The sequence below is a fragment of the Perca fluviatilis genome, chromosome 8, assembly GCF_010015445.1.
Source record: "Perca fluviatilis chromosome 8, GENO_Pfluv_1.0, whole genome shotgun sequence".
Lineage (NCBI taxonomy): Eukaryota > Metazoa > Chordata > Actinopteri > Perciformes > Percidae > Perca > Perca fluviatilis.
In genome coordinates, this window is record NC_053119.1 from 35096705 (window position 1) to 35110685 (window position 13981).

Genomic DNA, 13981 nt, shown 5'->3' on the forward strand with positions numbered 1-13981 from the left:
CGCTTTCACGCTTGGAAGGGGTTAAACCAGCTAACCCAGTCCCGGTGCTGCACTGGGGCAAGGGGGGGGGGGGGATGCTAGCCACGTCGCAAATCTGCATACAAACACCAGTTAAACCCCCTCAAGAAATTTATTTTATTTTCTTTTTTTTAACCCGTCTTCCTGTCGAACATGCAACTTTTTGTTTTTCTGGGTCAACATTTTTAATTCCTTTTTTTTTTCTTTTGTCGCTATACCTAATGATTTTGTCACTATTTTTTTCCACGTTTTTTGTCACTTTTTCCAATGTTTTTGTCGATTTTTTTCTCCGCTTTTGAAAATGTTTTTGTTGGTTTTTTCAATGTTCTTTTATTCATTTTTTTTCTTCAAATGCTATAAAAATTTAATGAAACACCCAAAGTGAAGAGCGTTTTATGGTATGATATTTTTTTTGTTGACGATTTGGTCGAATGAAACCCAAATTTCTGATATAGAAACTTTTTGAAAATGAGTCAAATTTGACCCGACCACAACAGGAGGGTTAAATACAGAAATATTTAAGTTAATGAACCAGCCACATTGTCTGGATCAACGGAAAGTACATTTCCAGCATAAAGCCTGACATCTGGATGTCAGGTTTTGTCCCTCTCCTTCCGCTCTCTGTGTGTTGCCGTTCTCAAAATCCCTTCGCTACGGGAAACAACAACAACCTTCCACACGCTATGAATGGCAAGTTTTGAAGAAAATTTGGATTGTGCAATAGGGCAGGCCTGCATGGTTCTTTCGGGGAATGATTGTAAAGATTTACACAGAATATGTTTACGACATTTCCTCTCCAACTGGGACGTTTGGGGACCGATTCTCGGGATTGCTGTGGACGAATACATACACGATACACTGGTAAGAGCAAATGACGTTTAACCATGTATCCAGCTGATTTAAATAGCTCACGTTACTGTTATGTGTGAACCGTTAACTTCATTAAATATTGCATGTGGCGTTTTCTTTTGCGGGGTGCAAATGTTCCACCAGAACAAGTTCCCTCCCGAGATCATTTTGCATCGCTGCGACCGGAGCTTAGTACGGCCCAAGACGATTGTGACTGGTTTAAAGAAACGCAAACAACCCAGAGTGTTTTCTTTCTCCTATCCTACAATGTATCTGGGGTGTAGCCAGACCTTACTCCACAGCGCTGTGGAGATCCAGACCCAGACTCCGAGGGGGCCCAAGGAGAAGAGGGGGGATTAGAAAGATGAGTCGTAGAGAGAAACTCGTGAGCCACAATATGAGGGAGCACCAGAGCAGTCTATCGGTGCTAGCTGCTCCACAGCCACCGTTAGCTGCACTGTTAGCTTCTTCAGCATTATCCAGCTACAAAAGTCGGACCACAGGGTCACTACTTCAAGCGTAGATGGTATGAGGATTACAAATGGATGGAATATTCTGTTTCCAAGGGGGTGCTTTCTGCTTCGCATGCAGCCACTTTCAAAATCCAGGAAACCACAAAGAAAAGGTGGCATTTGCACATGATGGCTACCACAACTGCAACAAGTACCAAGTTCGTTCGAGACACCCAGAGCATAAATATGCAGTGACAGCGTAGAACGAGTGGACTATTCAGAAAGAGTCCAGCTCAACAATAATGCAATGCTCTGAGTGATGGACATTTGAAAGTAGCCTGAGAGAACAGAAAGTGTATTGTGGAGTCATTGCGTCACACTGCATAGCAGGAACTTTCACAGAGGAGGAGACGTAGAAAACAATATGGCTGTCAACCAGGGAATCTTCCTTGAACTTTTACAGATCCTAGGCAAATTTCGAGAAAAAAAAACAAAACAAAACTGTTGCACAGAAAACACGCATCATGAGAGACAGAATGAAATACTAGACATTATGGCACATATGATTAGAGAGCAGATAAGTGGCGAAATACAAGATGCTGAATTATTTGCATTAATGGTAGAAGATTCGCCGGATGTCAGGCATCCCCCCCCTCCTGCCATCTCTGTGGTCTATTTTGCAAGGGCACCGTCGCTGCATCTCTGACATCGGGATAGCAATTTCATCCAAAACATTATAACCAATCCACAGTGGAATAATTGCACTTCTTTTTGTAGTCGCATTTTGAATGTGTTGTTATTAATTGTGGCTGCATGGGCACTGTCAGGTGCTTCACCTTTGTACATGAAAGACATTTTTCTGTCGTTGCCTTGTGGTTACTCGTATTAGTCGCTATTTTGTTGAATATTCTTTGGCCAAATTCAATTAAAAACTACATGTATATTGAATGTGCTGTGTGCCATATCTGCTTTTATAAGAAAATCTGCTTTTATATATATATATATAAAAAAAGAGAACTTCCTTATAAAGTAACTCTGAAGCAAACACATTTGTCGTTTGTCATGTTGTCCTTGTAGATCTTTCGGTTTCTTTGTGTAAACAATTAAAACACAATACATTCTGAAGATTACACATTCAAATGTCTTCTTTTTATCTTCTTTGGAAATCAAAGTCTTGCTGCATGGTTGTTCACGAACACTGTATGAACACACAGACAGTCTTGGATGGCTACACCCTAAATTCTCTCTGGGCTTCCTTACCGAAAAATCTGAAGCACATTAGGCCTTTGCCAATTCATTTCCCTCAGAGATGATCTGCCAGCTTGGAAAAAAAAAAGTCTCATATGACTCGACTGTGCTTTTGAACACATCGCAAGCCCTTCAAGTTGGCCACAGATCCTGCTTAATAACCATTATGTCCTCGCTAGGGCTCTCGCAGATCCCACTGGGCCCTGTGGGGAGTCACTAATGCGTGACAAACACCTGCTTCTCGCCATAATCCGTCTCTTCTCCCATCTTATCCTTCCACTTAAAGGGCCAGGATGTCGGGCTGGTCCTGTTGTGGCAGCTCAGTTTGGGGTCGTGCAGGAGGTTCCACATAAGCCAGATCTGAGCAACACTGAGCCTGTGAACAACCATGAGGTCCCTGTAAAAACACGGGTCGAACGTCTGAAGGTGGGGGGCCGCCGACGGCCGGGGAATTCCGAAGGTCCGAAAGCCTTGGTGGCGTGATGGTTTGACGCCGATCAGCTGGAGGCACATTCCCAGGAAGACATCATCAATGGGGAACAACTCCACCTGGAAGTGACAACAAAACCATCTTAGATCAAAGAACTCTGAAAACAGACGGTGCTGAAATATTAAAACTGTCCAACGCCGAAGTACCTGTTGACAGGCAGAGCTAAGTCTGCGAGCCGTATGTCCCGACATGACAAACCCTCCTCCCCCAGCGTAATTCGGGTACAAACCCCCTCCGTAAACAAACTCTGGCACGTAGTATTTGGAACTGCGCCGGCGAATGGGTTTAGCATGGATAATAATATCACCGACAAACAGATCCGTGTCTGGCTTTTGTCCTTGTAGCATCTCTAGTATGTTCTCCACATTAACATACACATCGGCGTCGCCCTTGAAGATGAATCTGTGTGTGAAGAGATAACAGGAGAAGCGTCAGATGTGAGTCAAATAAGGTTAAGAATCAGATCAGGTTTAGGATTTAGGCTTATAAACACTGACTTGACGCGAGGACAGCTGCTGTTAACCCATTTCAGAAAATGGGTTTCCTTCAGCGTCAGGTTGAAGAAGGTGTCTTCAAAGTCCCAGAGCAGGATATCCCTAAAGGTTTGACTCTCGTAGGTCAAGAGACGATCCCACAGAGGCAGAGCAGTCCGATTCCTGGGAACCCCCAGCAGGAAAACGGTACGGATGGACACACCGTTTTTAAAGAGTCCCTCTTTACCCCAGGTCCGACGTACCACCTGAAAATAATAAGTGCAGAGACATTGATATTGTTTTGTTGACCAAGATATTGACCGAGTGAATATGTAAGGTCAAAAAGCCCATATTATACTCCTTTTCAGCATAATATTTGTACTCTTGGTGTCTCCTAGAATAGGTTTACAGCTTTGATGTTCAAAAAACATATGTTTCTCATACTGCCTATTGCTGCAGTGCCTCCACCTGAAAAACTCTGTCTTAGCTCTTGGCCTGCCTATCTGGCTCTTAAGCTGCTAAATGCTCCACTGTGTTCGCAAGCTAGTCGCTAACTTTGTTCGTCTGCTGTTCAGTGCTGGGCAGGTAGTGTACAGAGGGTTCATCAGAACTTTTTCACCTAAAAACAGCTGTTGGCTGCTGCTAGGAAATACACTGAGGGCAGTGAGAGTATTCATAATTTTTTTTTAGCAAAGGCCTTCATACAACATATTTTACCTGACGTTTATCAAAATCTGCAGGGATAGATTTCACCGCAATCAGCATGTAAGGAGCAGTAGTAGACCCTTCACTTCCTCTTTCTTGTTCTTCCTCTGCTCCTCCGAGGTGACATTTCTCTGGCTGGTCTATGAGCAGCTTAAAGTTCCTGTTGTCCTTTTCTCTCAGATAGCCCTCAAAGTCAAATGGTGGCATCGTGGGCAGGGGCTTGCCAGCGGTCTTAGTCGGCACAGCATTTTTCCGCCGCGTCTTGGATTTCCCCTTAGATTTGACCTGAGGTTTGGACTTGGGCTGAGGAGGTCTGGACTTGGATTGGGGCTTGCAGGGAGGCAGCTGTGACTCTGAAGGGCGGGATGGGATCTGCTAATTAGGAGAAATGATGCGAGACAGAAGACAGAGGACATTTATTATAGCAGGTAAATCTTAATGGACATACAATAAAGTTGTGTGCAAAAGAGATATGAAAGCTACAATTAAATAAAAAAATATATAATAATAATAGCATCATAATTCCTGTTTATACTATTTCATGTTTATCACTTCCAAGTTCATTATAAAAATGTGTTGGAGCCTCTCCGGCTCAGTACAGATGGACATTCACTCAAACATAAATACAAACATATTGTGTGTACATACATTGATGCACTCTACATAATAGTATGAATATTCACAGAGCATTGGCTATCCTGTACAGTCTGGTTGTGGATTTCAGCTCAGCAGTAGACACTATGTGAAAATGTCTCCACACACTCAATGCTGTCTCTCTGTGAACACAAAGAGCATCACGTCCTTATGTGGGATGTGACGTTCCCTAAATAAGGACCAGACTACTCGCTTACTTTGTCTGCTGTATGGTGCTGGGCAGGTGGTGTACAGTGGGTTTATTAAAGCTTTTTCACTGATAACAGCTGCCTGTTGTGGGTGGAAACGACACTGATGAGAGCAGTGAGACTGAAAGTTGCAGACCGTAAAACCTAAACAATGAGCTGAAAGATGCTAAAACCCCTGTAGAGCTAAAGGGAACGGCATAGTTGGTGATAATAATATGTGGGTTCGTCACTACAAGTGACACCTTTCACATTACACAAAGTCTTTTCCATTGCTAGTTTAAAATATTAATAGTGCAGCTTTAATTTTTAATCATTATAGCTATTGTACATTAAAGGGTAACTTTGGTGTTTTTCAATTTGGATGCTATTTTCCCATGTTTTTGTGTCTAAAGTGGCTCATGGGAACTACATTTGTTGAAACTAGTCCAGTATTGAGCACGATCACTGCACCCGGCAGCAGTGATACAGGCTGCAATGTAGGCCTAACCACTCGGATCATCTGTGCGCCATCAATTTCCGTCCACTTAAAGTGCTGTTTTTGGTCACTGACATACACAGATTGTTATTCTAAGTGTCTGACAACATTATGGAAAGGATTCCTACAGAGGTAGAACTTTTTTTTTTAAAGAGTAAGATCCTTTTTGCTTAACCAGAAACAGCTCAGAAATCGTCATCGCCAAACTCACCAGACTCTCCATTTAAAGGTCCAATATGTAATATATTTACTGTAATAAATCCAAAAATGACCCCAATGCGTCAGCAGATATTAAGGAAACATGCCAAGTTGAAATACTATCTTTTCTGACAACAATGCTAACGCCAGTATTTTCTCCTTTTGAAATTTCCGTTCCGTGACAGAATTTCTGTTTGTGTTTTGGCCTGTGTGTTGTTACCAACTGCCCATTTTGACAGCCAGGCCGGGTTGCCAGATATACCTGTAAAAACGTAAACCCAGCGCGCTACAGCTGTAAAGTTAGTACAGCGTGGAAGCAGCAAACAAACGAATGTGATCAACAGAGATAAATTCCACCCAACATAAATTAAACCGGCATTTTTCTAACAGTTGTGTGACCAGAGACGTAACAAACCCCGGGTAAATATTGGCGATGTATTTGAAAGATGGAGGCCAGACGCCAAGTTGGCTAATTTCCTCCTGAACAGATAGCTAAGCATTAGCTTCAGGTTAATTTATCACGGCTACAAGGGACGGGCATTTTATGTCAGTTCAACATCGTGTACTCACATTGAATTATATAGAGCAAAAACAATTGAGACACAGCCAGTAAAGTGATCCCGACTGGTCCTGGCTAACACCGCCATGCTAACCCTGCTAACTGCTAACGTTACCGGACGACCCATAGACGGTAAAAAAAAAATGAGTGAGTTTGCAGTGTGTTTAGCGATTGTTGCCGTAATTCTAAGTCAATAAAGTGTGTTCAGTTCAGTTCAGTTGTTTGTTTGTTTTTTTTCCTTTTTGGACCTTTTTACGATGTTTTTGTTGGTTCTTTTAACATTTGTCGCTATTTCCCGACATTTGGGAAGTTTTTAACATTTTCAGAAGTGTAGGCTATAACTGAGCAGCTTTGTGTGAGAGAATTTTAAATAACAGAAAATGTTCTGTATTTTAACTGTAGCTACTCACACAATTTCCATTTTTTAAGTCCGGGTAATGAACTTTTCTGTTATTTTTACGGATTTCTTTTTTTAGAGTGTACTTTGATTGTGATACCTGCAGACAAACACACACATTCATAACTTGAATCAGATCAAGTCATATACCCCTGGAGACTCCTGGCCTACTTTGGTCCCGCTGGCGCCCAGCAAGGTCCTGCTGGAGCTGTTAGAGCCATGGATTTCCAGCTTCCAGACAGGCCTGTCCCACCCAGAGGAGAGGACCACCTGGAAACATGAGTGGGATTTGATTGGACATGGGAAGTGGACAGGTGATTTTCAAGACTGAAGTACTTTTTCTGAGAAGGAGATTTTTTTTGTACTGTCAAAACACTTCCTGTGCTGTGATTGGTTCCATCCTTACCTGGCGGGCATAGAGCAGCAGACAGAATAGCACCAGGAGCAGCATGGTGCACATCACATCTCCCTTCACATGGAGGATCCTCCTCATTGTCACCATCTTCCTCAGCATCTTCTGAAGACTTCAGTTAAGTACTGAGCAGGAATGCAGTGGAGACCAGGTTTGGGTTGGCATGCTTGACGCAGGGTTTGATGAAGAGATGAGGTGATCTTTCTTCCTCCTCTCTGCTGCATTGCTAAATATCGCCTACAGTTTGTCTGTAAAAAATCACACCACTGGGTGTACGTCCATCGCGTCTGTGTCCATCCTCCCCTTCTCCTCAGGCACCAATGGGTGGGGGCATCCTGGACAATTTTTTATTATTATTATTATTATTATTGTAGAAATATGCTTCCGTGGCAAAAAGAAAAGCAAATATGAATCACTATAAAGACCAATAGACACAGCCAATCTTCACATTTTTCCTCAAACAATATACTATACGCACAGCATATCATAGCATACTATAATGAATTTAAAGTAATCCACGATGTTATTGCTTGATGATGAAATAGCAATCACTAATAGACTGAGAAAACTCCATCGATTCATAGCCTACCTCCGTTCAGAAGTGGGAGTGTCAGCCTTATGTAAGTGAGCATGAGGGTACCAACTCTTTCAAAGAACACGGTGTCCCAACATGCATATCGTTTGCACGCACCGCTAAATAACGCTGTGATATAGGCTCCGTGCGACTGTCCAATCACAGCTATCTCTGTCAATGAGTACCAAACGCTGACAAGCATGACCGCCAACAGCGTCGCAAACTTCTCGCGCACTTTAGAAGCAGAAAGTAGCCTATCATTTCTCGCTAAATAGGCTATTCCGCAATGTTGTAAAGTATCAACAAGTATGCCTGGTTTTAAGCACAATAGAATGTCAACTGTTTAGTGCAAGTCATTCAAACTTACCAGACGAGACGGAGGAGGAGGTCAAACCGAAAACATCTGTGCTGATGTCTGAAAGCGCAAGACACAGAGACTGGTTTCCAAAGTTTAAGGCAACGGTCCAATGAGAGAAGAGGAGAGAGCAGATGCTGTGTGCGTGTGTGTGTGTGTGTGTGTGTGTGTCTGTTGCCTTCAAGTGCTGTAGGATAATTCCGAATAGGCGCTATAAATCTGCAAGTGTAGAAAGTTATGACTTTATTTCTGATAGCAATAATCATGTCAAACAATCTCCATGCAGGGTCAGCTACTGAGGAAATATCTAACACTGTTTGTTGTCAGTTTTTAGGTTTAACTTAAAAGAGGTCATAAGTGACAACAATTTTGTTACAAACAACCAGCACTAATTATGACTAGTCTCTACAAGGGAGTAGTTATACCCATATATACTGAATATAGCATAGAATAGCAGACATTTCATTATTCATAAAGACCATCATTTTGATATAAACTATAAAACATGGTGTGTAGTATTCAAAAAGTACAAAAAGTACGTTTGCTAATAAATAGGGCTGTAACCATCGACTGTCAATATTAACAGTCTATGGATGTAACCATACATCGAAATTACGATTTTAAGTTTAACATACATATTTTCTCACGGTTTATTTTCAACAGAATGAGCTGCACACAAATGACTGAAAAATATTCCTTTATTTTTATAAACTGTGCAAAACAACATATTGTCTTAACAACATTGCAACTGATATTGTACTTTATCTGAAATAAAAAAATAACTAATTCCACATCAAAATAACTAAATAAATAGAAGTAAAAGCTCTTCAAATAAATAAACTAAGAAGACGCAGTGACGTCTGAAGTCAAACAAGTGAAATCTAAAGTAGATTACGCCCTAGGCCGTTTACTCATATGAGAAGCCGCCTAGGCCAGAATTAAATACTTCACTTGCACGTATACATATATACTGGTACTAACCACTTGCACATACATGCACACTTCAGTTGTGCATACACATATATCCTTCACTTGCGCATTCATGCATACTTTACTTGCGCATACATATAGCCTTCACTTCCACACGTATGCATAATATGTGTTGTGTGTGTGTGTGTGTGTGTGTGTGTGTGTGTGTGTGTGTGTGTGTGTGTGTGTGTGTGTGTGTGTGTGTGTGTGTGTGTGTGTGTGTGTGTGTGGTTGAGTATGTATATATGTGCAAGGGGTTGGTGGTTGGGGTGGATGACAGCACGCATAAACACAGGACTTTCACTCAGGAGGGTGGGGTTCAGGTCCCATCCAAGACCATAGGCCAATTTGCTGACGTAGTGACCTATTGATTGATTATTTTACTTACTTAACTTTCGTAACAAATACACTTATTCCCAACTTTGTGACATTAACTTGAAGTTTGTACAACAAGGTGCCAAAACATAAATTAAGAAGTTGAGACAGGTGGAGGCATTATTGACTGCCATAATAGACTACCTCCTGAGTGATCCATGTTTATGCATAAGTAATAAACACAGTAAAGTAATCAATTAATAAGTCACTAGGTCAACATATTTACCAGTGGTCTTGAACCCCGACCTCCTGAGGACAGTCCTGTGTTCAAGCACGCCACCATCCTCCCCTACCACCAACCCCCATGCATATACATACTTACCTAAGCACACATACATACATACATGTTATGCATGCATGTGCAAGTGAAGTACCCATGTATGCACAAGTGAAGTATATATATGTATGAGCAACTGAAGTATGCATGTATGTGCAAGTGAAGTACCCATGTATGCACAAGTGAAGTATATATGTATGAGCAACTGAAGTATGCATGTATGTGCAAGTGGTTAGTACCAGTATATATAGTATATGCAATTGAAGTATATATGTATTGCAAGTATTTAATACCAGTATATATGTATGTGCAAGTGTTAAGTACCAGTATATACAGTATGTATATGCAATTGAAGTATGTACTGTATGTGCAAGTGTTTAATACCAGTATGTACGGTGGCCCTGAGAGGCCACAACACGCAACATTAAGAAAACGCACACAAATAGATCAAAGCACGCAAATAAAAGAAAACACACGCAAATAAAACACAGCGCGCAACTAAAAGAAAACGCATGCAAATAAAACACAACACAACGGAAGTGTTTCCAGGGGACACTTTTAAGTGATGCACACGTGCCTCAACCATTGCCATTTCCGGTACATAGACAGACCAACAACAGGACAATTTTAACCAGTCTATTGGTGCGTTCTTTTTGTCCACCGAAGTCGATCTACCAGTCGTTTTCCGGAGTTACAAACCGGAAGATGCAAAAAGAACGCCACCGAGGTCGTATATACGACTCGTCAAGTCGTCTGAACTCAGAGGACCCCGAGTTTACTTTCAAAGATGGCTACGTCGTGCATCACACGTAGTAAACATTGTGGTTTTCTACAATTTTAAGCACTTTTGTCTTTGTTGTAACCAAATGAAGAAGTCGTACACATAGCACTGTATACTATAGGCATGTTGCTACAGTCTTATTAGGAGTTAAATACCGCCTGATTAGTTATTTTGTAGCTTGTGCAGCTGAAAATGGCTAGAGACGCTCGGTTGCTATATGACAACAATGGCTTTAAGCAGAGTCTTGAGCAGAAAACAGAGCAGTAGCCTAACGTTAACGTTAATCAAAACGTAATTTTCATGTATCAAACTGTGACATATATTTGTGTAATATGTCAATAACTGGGTGAATACAATCCTAAATGTTACTAAAAATGTTACAAAAATCCATCTTTTCTCCGACTCGTAGTATTGTGTGACAAAAAGAACGCAACAACCCGCGGTTGTTCGTTTTTGGACATGGATGTGACGTCACACTCGAGCTACTAGTCGCGATTACAAGACAAAAAGAACGCACCATATGTACTGGAAACACCAATGGTTGAGGCACGTGTGCATCACTTGAAAGTGTCCCCTGGAAACACTTCCGTTGTGTTGTGGTTTATTTGCGTGCGTTTTCTTTTAGTTGCGTGTTGTGTTTTATTTGCATGTGTTTTCTTTTAGTTGCGTGCTGTGATCTATTTGTGTGCGTTTTCTTAATGTTGCGTGTTTTGGCCTCTCAGGGCTACCGTAAGTATATACAGTGCCTTGCGAAAGTATTCGGCCCCCTTGAACGTTTCGACCTTTTGCCACATTTCAGGCCTCAAAAATAAAGATATAAAACTGTAATTTTTTGTGAAGAATCAACAACAAGTGGGTCCCAATTATGAAGTGGAACGAAATTCATTGGCTATTTCAAACTTTTTTAACAAATAAAAAACTGAAAAAAGTTGGGGAGTATTAATCGGCCCCTTTACTTTCAGTGCAGCAAACTCTCTCCAGAAGTTCAGTTAGGATCTCTGAATGATCCAATGTTGACCTAAATGACTAATGATGATAAATAGAATCCAGCTGTGTGTAATCAAGTCTCCGTATAAATGCACCTGCTCTGTGATAGTCTCAGAGGTCCGTGTAAAGCGCAGAGAGCATCATGAAGAACAAGGAACACACCAGGCAGGTCCGAGATACTGTTGTGGAGAAGTTTAAAGCCGGATTTGGATACAAAAAGATTTCCCAAGCTTTAAACATCCCAAGGAGCACTGTGCTAGCGATAATATTGAAATGGAAGGAGTATCAGACCACTACAAATCTACGGAAGACCCGCCGTCCCTCTAAACTTTCAGCTCATACAATGAGAAGACTGATCAGAGATGCAGCCAAGAGGCCCATGATCACTCTGGATGAACTGCAGAGATCTACAGCTGAGGTGGGAGACTCTGTCCCATGGGACAACAATCAGTCGTATACTGCACAAATCTGGCCTTTATGGAAGAGTGGCAAGAAGAAAGCCATTTCTTAAAGATATCCATAAAAAGTGTCGTTTAAAGTTTGCCAAAAGCCACCTGGGAGACACACCAAACATGTGGAAGAAGGTGCTGTGGTCAGATGAAACCAAAATCGAACTTTTTGGCAACAATGCAAAACGTTATGTTTGGCGTAAAAGCAACACAGCTCATCACCCTGAACACACCATCCCCACTGTCAAACATGGTGGTGGCAGCATCATGGTTTGGGCCTGCTTTTCTTCAGCAGGGACAGGGAAGATGGTTAAAATTGATGGGAAGATGGATGGAGCCAAATACAGGACCATTCTGGAAGAAAACCTGATGGAGTCTGCAAAAGACCTGAGACTGGGATGGAGATTTGTCTTCCAACAAGACAATGATCCAAAACATAAAGCAAAATCTACAATGGAATGGTTCACAAATAAACCTATCCAGGTGTTAGAATGGCCAAGTCAAAGTCCAGACCTGAATCCAATCGAGAATCTGTGGAAAGAACTGAAAACTGCTGTTCACAAACGCTCTCCATCCAACCTCACTGAGCTCGAGCTGTTTTGCAAGGAGGAATGGGCAAAAATGTCACTCTCGATGTGCAAAACTGATAGAGACATACCCCAAGCGACTTACAGCTGTTATCGCAGCAAAAGGTGGCGCTACAAAGTATTAACCTTAAGGGGGCTGAATAATTTTGCCGCCCAATATTTCAGTTTTTATTTGTTTAAAAGGTTTGAAATATCCAATAAATTTCGTTCCACTTCATGATTGTGTCCCACTTGTTGTTGATTCTTCACAAAAAATTACAGTTTTATATCTTTATGTTTGAGGCCTGAAATGTGGCAAAAGGTCGAAAAGTTCAAGGGGGCCGAATACTTTCGCAAGGCACTGTATGTATGTGCAAGTGAAGTATATATGTATGTGCAACTAAAGTATTCAATTTTGGCCTAGGCGGCTTCTCATAGACTCACAACGTATCGTTACATCCCTAAAATATCAGTCCATTCTACACTATACCTCGACTACTACTGTTATATTGCTGTAATATACTTTATATTGTGTTATTCTAGAGCCTACTATCTAACTGCACCTTATCTCATTTCCCTCACCATTTTCATAATATACCATCTCATACTATGTGTAATATGTTAAATTGACTCTTGCCCTGTATTCTATAGGCTATTAGTCTGCTGTAGACTGTTTATTAATTAACTGCTATCAATCACACCACTGTCACTTTATCATGTAATTTGTCTCCAAATACTCTTGTATAGTTTCTATTTTAGTCTCAATTTCTCTCAATTTCAGTTTATTTCAATGAATGTACCTTTCATTATTCATTTCTGTTACTGTTGTATACTTGTATTTGTTTCTGCTGCAACAAATGTCCCCGCTGGGGAATCAATTACGGTACGTCTTACTATCTTACCTTGAGCCAGTAGCCAGACGAACGCGCCAACCAGGAGCACTTGAACGCAGCATTAGACTGACCACGTGACTCAAAACTAGAGCGGAGCCAGATGCCAACACAGCAACTGAGGATGGTAAAGGTTAGACAGAGACGAGAGAGGGGGCAGACTGTGGCGTGAACGTTTTGAAAATGAGTCATATGTCTTTTTCTAGTTCGTTTCTACGAGGTAGTCCGAGAACGAGGCCAGCTACAGAATGCTAGCCTACTTCATTTGGGAAGTCGATCGCTAACGTTACTTCGCTTTATTGTGCTGCAAGTTAAACAGAGGGCAGCATATATACGCTACTCTGAGAGTAATAAACTGAGCGTAATAAAAAAAATTCAATATTCAACCTCAGTCAAATGAGTTTCCATATTTGAATATGTCTTACTGGCTTTTAAGTAGCACAGCCACGCAGGCGAGCACACATATGCAGAGCAGCAGTAATAGTAATTTATGACTATGGACTCACTGAACCATGTGTAGCGCCTATAGAATACGGCTTGTAAGTGAACATGTGTGCATCCGATCAGAAGTAGACAGGAAGTAAGGAAGTTAGGTTGGGAAAAAAAAAAAAGCAGAAAGTAAGAAGTGAACAATTCTGTG

General features: G+C 41.4%; 1 protein-coding gene across 5 annotated transcripts; it reads right to left on the reverse strand.

Annotated features, from left to right (window-relative positions):
- Positions 1 to 283: 283 nt before the first annotated feature.
- On the reverse strand, positions 284 to 8193 carry b3gnt9 (UDP-GlcNAc:betaGal beta-1,3-N-acetylglucosaminyltransferase 9). 5 transcript variants are annotated; one of them, XM_039808026.1, is made up of 7 exons: positions 8060 to 8193; positions 7113 to 7453; positions 6878 to 6976; positions 4248 to 4607; positions 3555 to 3796; positions 3204 to 3459; positions 284 to 3116 (listed from the first exon to the last, which is right to left on the reverse strand). In XM_039808026.1, exons 2-7 carry the CDS (start codon positions 7218 to 7220, stop codon positions 2784 to 2786), a joined length of 1398 nt encoding a protein of 465 aa, XP_039663960.1. In that variant the 5' UTR covers positions 7221 to 7453; positions 8060 to 8193; the 3' UTR covers positions 284 to 2783. The 5 variants fall into 5 exon arrangements, with proteins under 5 accessions (XP_039663960.1, XP_039663959.1, XP_039663958.1 ...); XM_039808025.1 differs by having other exon boundaries at positions 4248 to 4610; XM_039808024.1 differs by having other exon boundaries at positions 6857 to 6976.
- Between the last annotated feature and the right edge of the window lie 5788 nt (positions 8194 to 13981).